The following is a 14956-nucleotide window of genomic DNA, read 5'->3' on the forward strand; positions in this document are numbered from 1 at the left end:
GCACTGTGTTTATTAATAAATGTACGATTTGGGCTGCAAAATAGTGCCGAAGCAGAAAGCTCTGTGTGGGTTTCCTGTTTTTACAGGTAAAGAGATGAAACACACACACACCATCTGTGTTACAGAAGGCACCTCGTCTCTACGCATGTTAGTTTGACCACACTTGGAGCACTGCGCACGGTTCTGGTCTCCATCTTTCAAAAGAATATAGAGGCACTGGAGCGGGTGTAAACAAGATTCAGAAAGATGACACCAGAACTGAGAGAGGTTATACTGATCAGGAAAGGCTGGACAGACTGGGGCACTTTTCTCCAGAAAATTACATAGTATGCACATCACAAAAACAGACCATTCAGCCCCACCGCTCCGTGCCGGGGTTTATGCTCCACACCAGCCCCTCCCACCTCTCTCCATCTCACCCCATTCGCCATATCCTTCTATTCCTTTCTCCCTCATGTGTTTATCCAGCCTCCCCTTAAATACATCGATACTATTCGCCTCAACCCCTCCCTATGGCAGCGAGTTCCACATCTCAGCGCTCTCTGGGTCAAGAAGTTTCTCCTGAATTCCCCATTGGGTTTATAAGAACATAAGAAACAGGAGCAGGAGTAGGCCATTCGGCCCCTCGAGCCTGCTCTGTCATTTAGTACGATCATGGCTGATCTGATCATGGACTCAGCTCCACTTCCCTGCCCGCCCCCTTATTCCCTTATCGTTTAAGAAACTGTCTTAAATTTATTCAATGTCCCAGCTTCCACAGCTCTCTGAGGCAGCAAATTCCACAGATTTACAACCCTCTGAGAGAAGAAATTTCTCCTCATCTCAGTTTTAAATGGGCGGCCCCTTATTCTAAGACCATGCCCCCTAGTTCTAGTCTCTCCCATCAGTGGAAACATCCTCTCTGCATCCACCTTGTCAAGCCCCCTCATAATCTTATATGTTTCGATAAGATCACCTTTCATTCTTCTGAATTCCAATGAGTAGAGGCCCAACCTACTCAACCTTTCCTCATAAGTCAACCCCCTCATCCCCGGAATCAACTGAGTGAACCTTCTCTGAACTGCCTCCAAAGCAAGTATATCCTTTCGTAAATATGGAAACCAAAACTGCACGCAGTACTCCAGGTGTGGCCTCACCAATACCCTGTATAACTGTAGCAAGACTTCCCTGCTTTTATACTCCATCCCCTTTGCAATAAAGGCCAAGATTCCATTGGTCTTCCTGATCACTTGCTGTACCTGCATACTATCCTTTTGTGTTTCATGCACAAGTACCCCCAGGTCCCGCTGTACTGCAGCACTTTGCAATCTTTCTCCATTTAAATAATAACTTGCTCTTTGATTTTTTTCTGCCAAAGTGCATGACTTCACACTTTCCAACATTATACTCCATCTGCCAAATTTTTGCCCACTCACTTAGCCTGTCTCTGTCCTTTTGCAGATTTTTTGTGTCCTCCTCACACATTGCTTTTCCTCCCATCTTTGTATCATCAGCAAACTTGGCTACATTACACTCAGTCCCTTCTTCCAAGTCATCAATCTAGATTCCAAGTCGCCAATACAACACTGATCCCTGCGGCACCCCCCCTAGATACAGATTGCCAATCTGAGAATGAACCATTTATCCCGACTCTCTGTTTTCTATTTGTTAGCCAATCCTCTATCCATGCTAATATATTGCCCCCAACCCCGTAAACTTTTATCTTGTGCAGTAACCTTTCATGTGGCACCTTGTCAAATGCCTTCTGGAAGTCCAAATACACCACATCCACTGGTTCCCCTTTATCCATCTTGTTCATTACATCCTAAAAGAATTCCAGCAAATTTGTCAAACATGACTTCCCCTTCATAAATCCATGCTGACTCTGCCTGACCCAATTTTGCTTTTCCAAATGTCCTGCTACTGCTTCTTTAATAATGCACTCCAACATTTTCCCGACCACAGATGTTAGGCTAACTGGTCTATAGTTTCCTGCTTTTTGTCTGCCTCCTTTTTTAAATAGGGGCGTTACATTTGAAGTTTTCCAATCTGCTGGGACCTCTGCAGAATCCATTTATGAGTGACTGTCTTATATCGATGGCCCCCTCGTTCTGGTCTTCTCCCTCAAGTTGGAAGCATCTCTATTGTGAGGCAGAAGTGGATATGATCCATTCAGACTTCCCTATAATGGTGGTGAGCACATATTTGAGGTATGGAGAACCCAGATGCAATGAAAATGGGTTAAGAATGTAAAAAAACACAAGATAAGGCCCGAGGACTGTGCAAGAAACAGACCTGGGAAACATAGACATAGAAACACAGAAAATAGGTGCAGGAGCAGGCCATTCGACCCTTCGAGCCTGCACCACCATTCAATATGATCATGGCTGATCATGCAACTTCAGTACCCCATTCCTGCTTTCTCTCCATACCCCCTTGATCCCTTTAGCCGTAAGGGCCACATCTAACTCCTTTTTGAATATATCCAACGAACTGGCCTCAACAACTTTCTGTGGTAGAGAATTCCACAGGTTCACAATTCTCTGAGTGAAGAAGTTTCTCCTCATCTCGGTCCTAAATGGCTTATCCCTTATCCTTAGACTGTGACCCCTGGTTCTGGACTTCCCCAACATCGGGAATATTCTTCCTGCATCTAGAATTGGCTTCGAAAAGGCGGATCCCAAACAATAGTGAGAGTTAATAACTAACTTTACTGCATGCATTTCTGTTCGAACTATAAACGAGGTCAGGTGTAATCGAATAAACAGGGCTCGACGATTTCTGGAGACTGGGGCAAACCGGGTTCAACTGGGTGCTGTCTGTAATACACGTGTCTTAATTTCCAGAATTATCCAGATAACCAATTATTCACACGAGTGAATCTAGGTAAATAAGATTAACTTGCAGCACAACTCATTGCAAAATCCGTCGTCGCCTTTGAGGATTGATGGAACTTTATGTCAGAATATATGGGTTTAAAAAGAACAAGTTATGCCAGAAAGCAGCAGTAAGGGTGTGTTACCAGCTATAATCCGCAAACTCTGTATAAAACGTTGAGGGGGCTTGGAACCAGAAAAGCCAGCGTGTTGCAGACAATGTGCTGTCCCAGTATGGAGATCTGTGCTCCAATTTATTCTGTCCCAGGCCTCAAATCAGCAAATGGGCGGTTTGGTCACTCCTGGGAATCGCCACTTCTATCATCGCGGCATCCCCACCGACACCTGGGAGTCCCTGTGGCCAAAGACCGGTTCGCCCCAAGTGGAGGAAGTGCATCCGGGAGGGCGCTGAGCACCTCGAGTCTGGTCGCCGAGAGCGTGCAGAAACCAAGCGCAGGCAGCGGAAGGAGCGTGCGGCAAACCTGTCCCACCCTCCCCTTACCCTCAACCACTGTCTGTCCCACCCGTGACAGGGGACTGTGGCTCTCGTATTGGACTGTTCGGCCACCGAAGGACTCATGCTAAGAGTGGAAGCGAGTCTTCCTCGATTCCGAGGGTCTGCCGACGATGATGATTATATTGTAGGACAGCTCTGTCTTCTACGTCGATGTGTATGCGCGTCGTGCACAACGGTTGATTCACATCCGAATCATTGAAAGATTTGTTTGCCAGTGATATCAAGGGCTTTTATTTTGCACTGGAAGTTGAGAATAAATGGACCTGAAACGGGAAGTTCTACTGACAGCACTGCGGTATAGCGCCGGCTAGCGATGAAATTGATGTTGTGCAACCCCCCCCCCAAAGGCCAGTTATCGCACTCAGTACCCCAGGGTGAGAGGTTCCTTGGGTATTTGACGATCCGGACATTTCTTTGGCCAGTACCGCGCGGACCCACTAATTCAAGAGGACTGGCGGGTCAGTGCTCAGTTGAAATCTGATAACCCCCACACAACAGAGAAATGCAGTTCATTGCAGGGGTCCCGCAAATAACCCATCTTTTAGCACCAGGAGGAGGCCATTCAGCCCCTCGAGCCTGCGGTTCCATTCAGTTAGCTCATGGGCTGATCTGTATCTTAACCCCATCCACCTGCCTTGGTCCCGTAACCCTGAATACCCTTACCCAACAAATAGCTATCCATCTTAGTTTTGACATTTTACAATTGCCCCCTCGCGCCCCCCCCCAGCCTCGACAGCTTTCTGAGGGAGAGAGTTCCACATTGCCACTACCCTTTGTGTGAAGAAGGGCTTCCTGACATCAACCCTCAATGGCCTGGCTCTAATTTTAAGGTGACATCCCCTTGTTCTGGACTCCCCCCACCAAGAGGCCATAGTTTCTCTCAATCTACCCCCTCAACTCCTTCAATCATCTTAAATACTTCAAATAGATCATTCCTTGATCTTCTATATTCAAGAGAATTCAAGCCTCGTCCATGCAAACGGTCCTCACAATTGAACTCTTTCCCATAGTGTCAGCTGTGGTTGTGGGTAGCACACTCGTCTCAGAGTCAGAAGGTCATCGGTTCAAGTCCCACTCCAGGAACTTGAGCATATAAATCCAGGATGGCACTCCCAGTGCAGTGCTGAGGGAGCGCCGCACTGTCGGAGGGGCGGTGCTGAGGGAGCGCCGCACTGTCGGAGGGGCGGTGCTGAGGGAGCGCCGCACTGTCGGAGGGGCGGTGCTGAGGGAGCGCCGCACTGTCGGAGGGGCAGTGCTGAGGGCGCGCCGCACTGTCGGAGGGTCCGTACTGAGGGAGTGCCGCATTGTCATAGGGACGATACTGAGGGAGCGCCGCACTGTCGGAGGTGCTGTCTTTCAGATGAGACATTTAAACCGAGGCCCTGTCTGCCCTCTCAAGTGGATGTAAAAGATCCCATGGCACTATTTCGAAGAAGAGTAGGGGAGTTATCTCTGGTTCTTGGCCAATATTTATCCCTCAATCTACAAAGCAGATGATCTGGGTCATTATCACATTGCTGTGTGTGGGAGCTTGCTGTGCGCAAATTCAGCTGCCGCGTTTCTCACATTACAACAGTAACTATACTCCAAAAGTACTTCATTGCTGTAAAGCGCAGTTTGAGACATCCAGTGGTCATGAAAGGCGCTCTATAACTGCAATGGTTTTCTTCTTTCTAGCCCCTGCATAATGTATCTGTTTAAGTCTCAAATGAGGTACTGTATACTGGGATTACTCCAACCCCGGTAGATTTCTCTATTTGAACTAACCGGAACTACGCGTGAGTTGGATAAAATTTACCAAAGATATTTGATAGCATTCCATTGCTACCACAAGTCACACACCACCTCGGGATTTCCGGATCTGCTTTACAGCCAACGGAGCAACATTTTCAAGTGTGGTCACTGGTGCAATGTCGGGACACGCGGCCAATTTCCGCACAGCAAGCTCCCACAAACTCACGCTTACCAAAAGAAAATCACTAAACTGGCTGTAAAGCGCGTTGGGACGTCCTGATGTCGTGAAAGGCACTATATAAATTCCCTAAATTAAGAAGTGTGGGTTATAGACAGGCCCCAGTCTCTAGAACTTGTCGGTCCCTGTTTACCGATTACACCTAGTTCGAACAGAAATGCACACAGTAAAGTTAGTTATTTATTCTCAATATTGTTTCCGATCCTCCTTTTCTAAGAGGAGCCAATTCTAGTTCTCGGGTCTGTTTCTTGCACAGTCCTCGGGCCTTATCTTGTGTGTTTTTACATTCTTAACACGTCTACATTACATCTGACTTCTCCATACCTCAAATATGTGCTCACCCCCCACCCCGTTATAGAGAAGGCTGTATGGATCCTATCCACTACCGTCTCACAATAGAGATGTTTCCACTTGTGGGAGAGCCTAGATCTAGGGGGCCATCACTATACGACAGTCACCCATAAATCCAATGGGGAATTCAGGAGAAACTTCATCACCCAGAAAATGGGGAGAATGTGGAACTCGCTGCCAAAGGGAGGGGTTGAAACATAGAATCATAGAAAATAGGTGCAGGAACAGGCCATTCGGCCCTTTGAACCTGCACCACCATTCAATATGATCATGGCTGATCATGCAACTTCAGTACCCCATTCCTGCTTTCTCTCCATACCCCCTTGATCCCTTCAGCCGTAAGGACCACATCTAACTCCCTTTTGAATATATCCAACGAACTGGCCTCAACAACTCTCTGCAGGAGAGACTTCCACAGGTTCACAATTCTCTGAGTGAAGATGTTTCTCCTCATCTCGGTCCTAGATGGCTTACCCCTTATCCTGAGAGTGTGACCCCTGGTTCTGGACTTCCCCAACATCGGGAACATTCTTCCTGCATCTACCCGGTCCAATCCCGGCAGAATCTGAGGCGAATAGTATCGATGCATTTAAGGGGAGGCTGGATCAACACATGAGGGAGAAAGGAATAGAAGGATATGGGGATGGGGTGAGATGGAGAGTGGTGGGAGGGGCTGGTGTGGAGCATAAACCCCGGCACGGAGCGGTGGGGCTGAATGATCTGTTTCTGTGATGTACATTCTCTCTAATTTTCGAGAGAAAAGTGCCCCAGTCTGTTGAGCCTTTCCTGATCAGTATAACCTCTCTCAATTCTGGTGTCATCTTTCTGAATCTTGTTTACACCCGCTCCAGTGCCTCTATATTCTTTTGAAAGATGGAGACCAGAACCGTGCGCAGTGCTCCAAGTGTGGTCAAACTAACATGCGTAGAGACGAGGTGCCTTCTGTAACACAGATGGTGTGTGTGTGTTTTATCTCTTTACCTGTAAAAACAGGAAACCCACACAGAGCTTTCTGCCTTGGCACTATTTTGCAGCCCAAATCGTACATTTATTAATAAACACAGTGCGTGCTTACCACAATTGGCTCGGCATTTCACACCAGCCTCGCACCGACCTGCTGACAAGCATTCCTCCCTGAGCTGCCAGTCCCAGCATCAGAGTTCAACCCTCCTGGGGCAGTGATAATGAGCTTCTGTGGCCTCTGTGTGCTGTTCCATCTCTTCCAAGGTGAGATAGCCTTCGATGTTTTGCCAGAGTGGGGAAGGGGTTAGGAGAGAGTCAACCAAGGGAAGGGTTTTGGAGCGAATTAATAAGGAAAAGGGTTTTGGAGAGAATTAATAAGGTGAAGGGTTTTGGAGGGAATTAATAAGGAGAAGGGTTTTGGATAGAATTAATGAGGAGAAGGGTTTTGGAGAGAATTAAAAAGGAGAAGGGTTTTGGAGGGAATTAATAAGGAGAAGGGTTTTGGAGAGAATTAAAAAGGAGAAGGGTTTTGGAGGGAATTAATAAGGAGAAGGGTTTTGGATAGAATTAATAAGGAGAAGGGTTTTGGAGAGAATTAAAAAGGAGAAGGGTTTTGGAGGGAATTAATAAGGAGAAGGGTTTTGGATAGAATTAATGAGGAGAAGGGTTTTGGAGAGAATTAATAAGGAGAAGGGTTTTGGATACAATTAATCAGGAGAAGGGTTTTGGATAGATTTAATAATGAGAAGGGTTTTGGATAGAATTAATAAGGAGAAGGGTTTTGGAGAGAATTAATAAGGAGAAGAGTTTGGATAGATTTAATAATGAGAAAGGTTTTGGATAGAATTAATAAGGAGAAGGGTTTTGGAGAGAATTAATAAGGAGAAGGGTTTTGGAGAGAATTAATAACGAGAAGGGTTTTGGAGAGAATTAATAAGGAGAAGGGTTTTGAATAGATTTAATAATGAGAAGGGTTTTGGATAGAATTAATAATGAGAAGGGTTTTGGATAGAATTAATAATGAGAAGAGTTTGGATAGATTTAATAATGAGAAAGGTTTTGGATAGAATTAATAAGGAGAAGGGTTTTGGAGAGAATTAATAAGGAGAAGGGTTTTGGATACAATTAATAAGGAGAAGGGTTTTGGATACAATTAATAAGGAGAAGGGTTTTGGATAGAATTAATAAGGAGACGAGTTTGGATAGATTTAATAATGAGAAAGGTTTTGGATAGAATTAATAAGGAGAAGGGTTTTGGATACAATTAATAAGGAGAAGGGTTTTGGATAGATTTAATAATGAGAAGGGTTTTGGATAGAATTAATAAGGAGAAGGGTTTTGGAGAGAATTAATAAGGAGAAGGGTTTTGGAGAGAATTAATAAGGAGAAGGGTTTTGAATAGATTTAATAATGAGAAGGGTTTTGGATAGAATTAATAAGGAGAAGGGTTTTGGATAGAATTAATAAGGAGAAGGGTTTTGGAGAGAATTAATAAGGAGAAGGGTTTTGGATAGAATTAATCAGGAGAAGGTTTTGGAGAGAATTAATAAGGAGAAGGGTTTTGGAGAGAATTAATGAGGGGAAGGTTTTGGAGAGAGTTAATAAGGAGGAGGGTTTTGGAAAGCATTAATAAGGAGAAGGGATTTGGAGAGAATTAATAAGGAGAAGGGTTTTGGATAGAATTAATAATGAGAAGGTGTTTTGGATAGAATTAATAATGAGAACGGTTTTGGATAGAATTAATAAGGAGAAGGGTTTTGGAGAGAATTAATAAGGAGAAGGGTTTTGGCTAGATTTAATAATGAGAAGGGTTTTGGATAGAATTAATAATGAGAAGGGTTTTGGAGAGAATTAATAAGGAGAAGGTGTTTTGGATAGAATTAATAATGAGAACGGTTTTGGATAGAATTAATAAGGAGAAGGGTTTTGGAAAGAATTAATAAGGAGAAGGGTTTTGGAGAGAATTAATAATGAGAACGGTTTTGGATAGAATTAATAATGAGAAGGGTTTTGGATAGAATTAATAAGGAGAAGGATTTTGGAAAGAATTAATAAGGAGAAGGGTTTTGGATAGATTTAATAAGGAGAAGGGTTTTGGATAGATTTAATAAGGAGAAGGGTTTTGGATAGAATTAATAATGAGAAGGGTTTTGGATAGAATTAATAAGGAGACGGGTTTTGGATAGAATTAATAAGGAGAAGGTTTCCGATCGAGTAAAGAAGGAGAGATTGTTTCCAGTGGGAGGAGGGTGGGTAAGCAGAGGACACATGTTTGAGATAATCGGTAACAGAACCAGAGGGGGAGTTCAGGACGTGATTTCAAGCCCTGGGAGCTTGTGCTCGGGAACGCGCTGCCTGAAAGGGGCACTGGGAGCAGATGAAAAAGTGACTTTCAAACGGGGGAATTGGATAAATATTTGGAAAGGAGGCAATATGCCGGGCTGTGGGGAAAGAGCAGGGGCGGAGTGGGAATGATTGAGTCGCTCTGTCACAGAGCCGGCACAACACAGGTTTGATGGGCCGAATGGCCTCCTGTGTTGCATCGTTCGATGATACACAAGTTTGCGTTTAACTATAATTTTTTTAAGAAGCAGCTTAGATATTGGGCAAAGTATAAAGGTGTGCGGGCTTCGCTCAATACCGATCGCGCGACTTTGGAGCCGAACATTGTGATGGGTGAGTGGAAGCGAATGTGACACTGAACTGCCCCCTAACTGAGATAAAGATGTCAGTGAACTCCGGTATTTGAAGGCGAGGGTCTGCCGTTGGGAGAGGGGGGCCTGTCTAGTGGAATTAGTGAGAAAGCTATCGCCCCATTTTAACATAATCAAGCGCCCCCCGGTCCCCAACCCCTGGAGAGATGGATTGGAGAGCCGGGTTAGACCAGGGGGAAGCATAATCGGTTTGGGAGAAGGCTTTTGCAATCTTAACTGCAGCCAGTCGCCATGGTGCTCGCCAATGATTGGAGCGGATTTCACAGCGAACGGACTCGGACTGTGCGCCTGTGGGAATTGCGGGCGGAGAGGCGCAATTTAACGGTGCGCAGCGCGGCGGAATTTCCCACACGCGCTCCCGACGCGCCAGTGGAGGGGAATTTGAGATGTGTCGGTATCCAGGGTGACTCGGGGGCCTATAACCTGTTGTTAATATTGTGTTTTTTTAATTTTTGTGTCCCCCCCCCCGCAACCTTGTCTCAGCTGTCGTGTCTCAGGCGGTCTTGAGCCAATTTCCGGCGCTGCTAACGGCCGATGTCGGGAGCCTGGTCAAACTGCAATGCCAGTCCGGGAGGCTGGCCCCGGGCATCGTTTACTGGTACACACACTGGCCCCGAGAGGGCATGCGGCTCGTTTACAAAACCGGACGGTTCGTGACGCCCGGGGGAAGATTTTCCGGCGAGGTATGCAAGCAATCGGGGAATTATTCGCTGGTCATTGACAATGTCCAGAGGAACGATTCTGGGCGGTATTACTGCGCTGCTCCAAACGCCGGGAATCGGACCCTGATATTCGGGACTGGCACCACGCTGGTGATCACAGGTAATCCCACACGCCCATCCAATTGTGCGTCGAGACACCAATTCAAACCTGCCTTGTGCGCCTGGTTAATTCCAATTTCCCTTCCATCTAGCGGGCCCCCCGGTCCTCTTCCTCTTAACGCCGCCGCCGGCTGAGATTCCCCGGCTGGAGAGGGTGCCCTTGATGTGTCTGGTGCGGGGCGCTGCTCCTGACTCCTCCCCCATCCGCTGGCTGGTTGCGGGACGGGCCGCCGAGGGACGGAGCGAGCCCGGGACGCTGGAGCCGGACGGGAGCTATACCGCCAGAAGCGTCCTGAGCGTCTCGGCCGAAACCTGGCGCAGCGGCGCCGTCTGCACTTGCACCGTTCCGATCAACGCCACCGGGGATCTCCTGAGTGAAAGCGTCGCGTCTCCGGGAGGTAACTGGAGCTACTGGCGGTTTGCCAAATAGTTAGTGATAATAATGTTCATTATAGTATTGCTGGGATGTGAGGGTTTTTTTTGCACGAGAGATTGTGTAGAATGGGCCTATGTTCTCTGGAGTTTCGTATAAGATGATGAGGGGGCTTGACAAGCTGGATGCAGAGAGGATGTTTCCACTGATGGGGGAGTCTAGAACTAGAGGGCATAATCTCAGAATAAGGGGCCGCCCATTTAAAACTGAGATGAGGAGGAATTTCTTCTCTGAGGGTTGTAAATCTGTGGAATTCGCTGCCTCAGAGAGCTGTGGAAGCCGGGACATTGAGTAAATTTACGATAGAAATAGACAGTTTCTTAACTGATAAGTAATTAAGGGGTTATGGGGAGCGGGCAGGGAAGTGGAGCTGAGTCCATGATCGGATCAGCCATGATCGTATTGAATGGCGGAGCAGGCTCGAGGGGCCGAATGGCCGACTCCTGCTCCTATTTCTTATGTTCTTATGGAGTTTCGAAGAAGGAGAGGTGATCTCATTGAAACGTACAAGACTCTGAGGGGGATTGACAGGGTGGATGCAGGGAGGGTGTTTCCCCCCGGGGCTGGGGAGTCTAGAACCAGGGGTCACACAGTCTCAGGGTAAGGGGTTGGCCATTTAAGACTAAGATGGGGAGAACGTTCTTCACTTGCGATTTACTACGTTACAGGCGCTATATAAATATAAGTTGTTGTATATTGGGAGCACTAGTATGGAAAAGTAGTATTTTATAAATGACATGAGTTTGGAAAACAGCGAGACAGAGAGAGACCATATACACAAACCTGTAAATGTGGGAAGGGCAGGTTGGCGAGCTGGTTAAACTGGCTTACGGGGTACTTGAATTTATATAAGGAGATATTGGAACAGTTGACCAAAAGCTTGGTCAAAGAGGGAGGTTTTACAGAAGGAGGAGAGGCGGAGAGGTTTAGGGAGAGAGTTCCAGAGCTTGGGGCCCCAGGCAGCTGAAGGCACGGCCACCAATGGTGGAGCGATAGAAATCGGGGGGAATGCTCAAGAGGCCAGGATTGGAAGAGCGCAGAGATCACAGCCACTTACGTTGAGACAGTTCATAGTTCGTCACCATGTCTTTGATGATTCGGGCCAAAAACCAGCTTCAAACCCTCAGCGGACGAGGTTTCAGAATTTGACTGAATTATTTTGTGTTTCGCTCATTTCACAAGAGTTGTCTTTCTGCCGTTCAGAGCCCCTTCACAGCTCGACCTGCCGCTTCGCGCTTTATGCCAGCCTGGCGATGGCTCCTCTTGTGATGGGGTTGATCGGTGTCGCGGTGGCACGGCGTGGCAAGACTCGCCAACCAGGTACTGCCCGTCTGAGCCAAACCCTCAATTTCGCCTTTAGCTGAACCTCTCCCTTTGGCGTGCCGGCCTGGACATTAACGCCAGTCATCTTCTTAAACCTAGAGAGTGCAGCCACGACTGACCGAGGTACCGCTTCAAGAATAAAGAAAGCAGAAGAGGAGGTAGGTGCCACAAAGATGGGAGATGTTATTTTCATTAAAGAGCGGGGGGCGGGACTAATTGGATCATGCTTTCAAAGAGCCGACACAAGCTCGAAGGGCCAACTAGCCTCCTTCTGTGCTGTAAGATTCTATACTGGTGTCAAGTGTTTCATTGGTGTCCATGGACATGTCCGTTGTCAGTAACTTCAATGAGACATTCACATTAATACACTTGTGCCTCTCTCAGAAACAACCCAAAGCTATTCACCTGCAATGAATTGCATAAGAACATAAGAACATAAGAATTAGGAACAGGAGTAGGCCATCTAGCCCCTCAAGCCTGCTCCACCATTCAACAAGACCATGGCTGATCTGGACGTGGACTCAGCTCCACTTACCCGCCCGCTCCCGTAACCCTTAATTCCCTTATTGGTTAAAAATCTATCTATCTGTGACTTGAATGCATTCAATGAGCTAGCCTCAACTGCTTCCTTGGGCAGAGAATTCCACAGATTCACAACCCTCTGGGAGAAGAAATTCCTTCTCAACTCGGTTTTAAATTGGCTCCCCCGTATTTTGAGGCTGTGCCCCCTAGTTCTAGTCTCCCCGACCAGTGGAAACAAACTCTCTGCCTCTATCTTGTCTATCCCTTTCATTATTTTAAATGTTTCTAGAAGATCACCCCTCATCCTTCTGAACTCCAACGAGTAAAGACCCAGTCTACTCAATCTATCATCATAAGGTCACCCCCTCATCTCCGGAATCAGCCGAGTGAATCGTCTCTGTACCCCCTCCAAAGCCAGTATATCCTTCCTTAAGTAAGGTGACCAAAACTGCACGCAGTACTACAGGTGCGGCCTCACCAATACCCTATACAGTTGCAGAAGGACCTCCCTGCTTTTGTACTCCATCCCTCTCGCAATGAAGGCCAACATTCCATTCGCCTTCCTGATTACCTACTGCACCTGCAAACTAACTTTTTGGGATTCATGCACAAGGACCCCCAGGTCCCTCTGCACCGCAGCATGTTGTAATTTCTCCCCATTCAAATAATATTCCCTTTTACTGTTTTTCTTCCCAAGGTGGATGACCTCACACTTTCCGACATTGTATTCCATCTGCCAAACCTTAGCCCATTCGCTTAACCTATCTAAATCTCTTTGCAACAGTGATGTCTTGCATTTAAATAGCGCCTTTGATGTCCTAAGGCGCTTCACAGGAGCATTAGTCAGACAAAAATTAAAGGTCGAACCCCACGAGGAGAGATTACGACAGGTGAGCAAAGGCTTGGCCGAGGAGGGAGGTTTTAAGGAGGAGAGAGGGGCGGAGAGGTTTAGGGAGGGAGTTCCAGAGCTTGGGGCCCAGGCAGCTGAAGGCACGGCCACCGATGGTGGAGCGATTATAATCAGGGATGGTCAAGAGGGCAGAATTGGAGGAGCAGTAGGAGATAGGGAGGGATGTAGGTGCTGGAGGAGAGTACAGAGATAAGGAGGGGTGTATGGGCTGGAGGAGATTACAGAGATAGAGAGGGGTGTAGGGGCTGGAGCAGGTTACAGAGATAGGGAGGGGTGTAGGGGTTGGAGGGGGTTACAGAGATAGGGAGGGGTGTAGGGGTTGGAGGGGGTTACAGAGATAGGGAGGGGTGTAGGGGCTAAAGGAGGTCACAGAGATAGGGAGGGATGTAGGGGCTGGAGGAGGTTACAGAGTTAGGGAGGGATGTAGAGGCTGGAGGAGGTTGCAGAGATAGGGAGGGGTGTAGGGCTGGAGGAGAGGCAGTACTGAGGGAGCGCCGCACTGTCGGAGGAGCAGTACTGAGGGAACACCGCACTGTCGGAGGGACCGTCTTTCGGCTGAGACGTTAAACCGAGGCACCATCTGCCCTCTCGGTTGTAAAAGATCTATTGGAAGAAGAGCAGGGGGAGTTCTCCCCGGTGTCCTGGGGCCAATATTTATCCCTCAACCAACATCACTAAAAACAGATGATCCGGGTCATTATCACATTGCTGTGTGTGGGAGCTTGCTGTGCGCAAATTGAGCTGCCGCGTTTCCCACAATACAACAGTGACTGCACTTCAAAAAGTACTTCATTGGCTGTAAGGCGCTTTGGGACGACCGGTGGTGGTGAAGGGCGCTATAGAAATGCACGTCTATTTCTTTTCAATATAGTTGAGCAGGAAGGTAACGGTTTTCTCGTGTTGTTCCTTCACAGACTATGTACGCGCACCTGGCATTCGCTGTGGATTAGACCGCATCGTGAGAGCGGGAAGGGTTTGCCAATATCCTCCCGGTCCGGATCGGAAGAGTTGGGGCCTTGAGAAATACAGCGCCCACTCGCCGCGCCCTCAGTCACAACCTGTGCACGGTGACCATTCACTCCAATGTCCCCGAACTCCCAGTGTGACTTTCCTCTGCCGGTAGTTTTGATCAATCTTTGATTCTTGTCTTTATTAGCGTTGCAATAAAAAACATTTTATTCTCTTTACAACCTCATGCCCACTTCGAATGCATCCGTTATCAGACACAGAGAAGCGGAATTTATTGTTGAAATCGATGATAACTGTTGCTAAAGGGGCCAATTATCTCAGGATTTGTGTTCAGTTTAACTGTCAGAGGGACGAACGTGCATTTTAGATCACATAGAAACATAGAAAATAGGTGCAGGAACAGGCCATTCGGCCCTTCGAGCCTGCACCACCATTCAATATGATCATGGCTGATCATTCACCTCAGTACCCCTTTCCTGCTTTCTCTCCATACCCCTTGATCCCTTTAGCCGTATCTAAGGGCCACATCTAACTCCCTCTTGAATATATCCAACGAACTGGCCTCAACAACTCTCTGTGGTAGAGAATTCCACAGGTTCACAACTC

General features: G+C 47.2%; 1 protein-coding gene across 1 annotated transcript; it reads left to right on the plus strand.

The window, feature by feature from the left end:
* The first annotated feature begins 6797 nt into the window (after positions 1-6797).
* On the plus strand, positions 6798-14468 carry LOC139240098 (immunoglobulin kappa light chain-like). Its single transcript, XM_070868474.1, has 6 exons — positions 6798-6922; positions 9856-10194; positions 10286-10591; positions 11830-11946; positions 12049-12107; positions 14296-14468. Exons 1-6 carry the CDS (start codon positions 6880-6882, stop codon positions 14329-14331), a joined length of 900 nt encoding a protein of 299 aa, XP_070724575.1. The 5' UTR covers positions 6798-6879; the 3' UTR covers positions 14332-14468.
* The last annotated feature ends 488 nt before the right edge of the window (positions 14469-14956 follow it).

Source organism: Pristiophorus japonicus, chromosome 30 (genome assembly GCF_044704955.1).
Source record: "Pristiophorus japonicus isolate sPriJap1 chromosome 30, sPriJap1.hap1, whole genome shotgun sequence".
NCBI classification, from domain to species: Eukaryota; Metazoa; Chordata; class Chondrichthyes; family Pristiophoridae; genus Pristiophorus; species Pristiophorus japonicus.

Coding starts and splice junctions, on each gene's coding strand:
- LOC139240098 (XM_070868474.1), top strand. CDS start 6,880: ATGAGCTTCTGTGGCCTCTGTGTGCTGTTCCATCTCTTCCAAG. Junction 10,195..10,285: donor CACCACGCTGGTGATCACAG/GTAATCCCACAC, acceptor CCTTCCATCTAG/CGGGCCCCCCGGTCCTCTTC. Junction 11,947..12,048: donor TGGCAAGACTCGCCAACCAG/GTACTGCCCGTC, acceptor TCTTAAACCTAG/AGAGTGCAGCCACGACTGAC.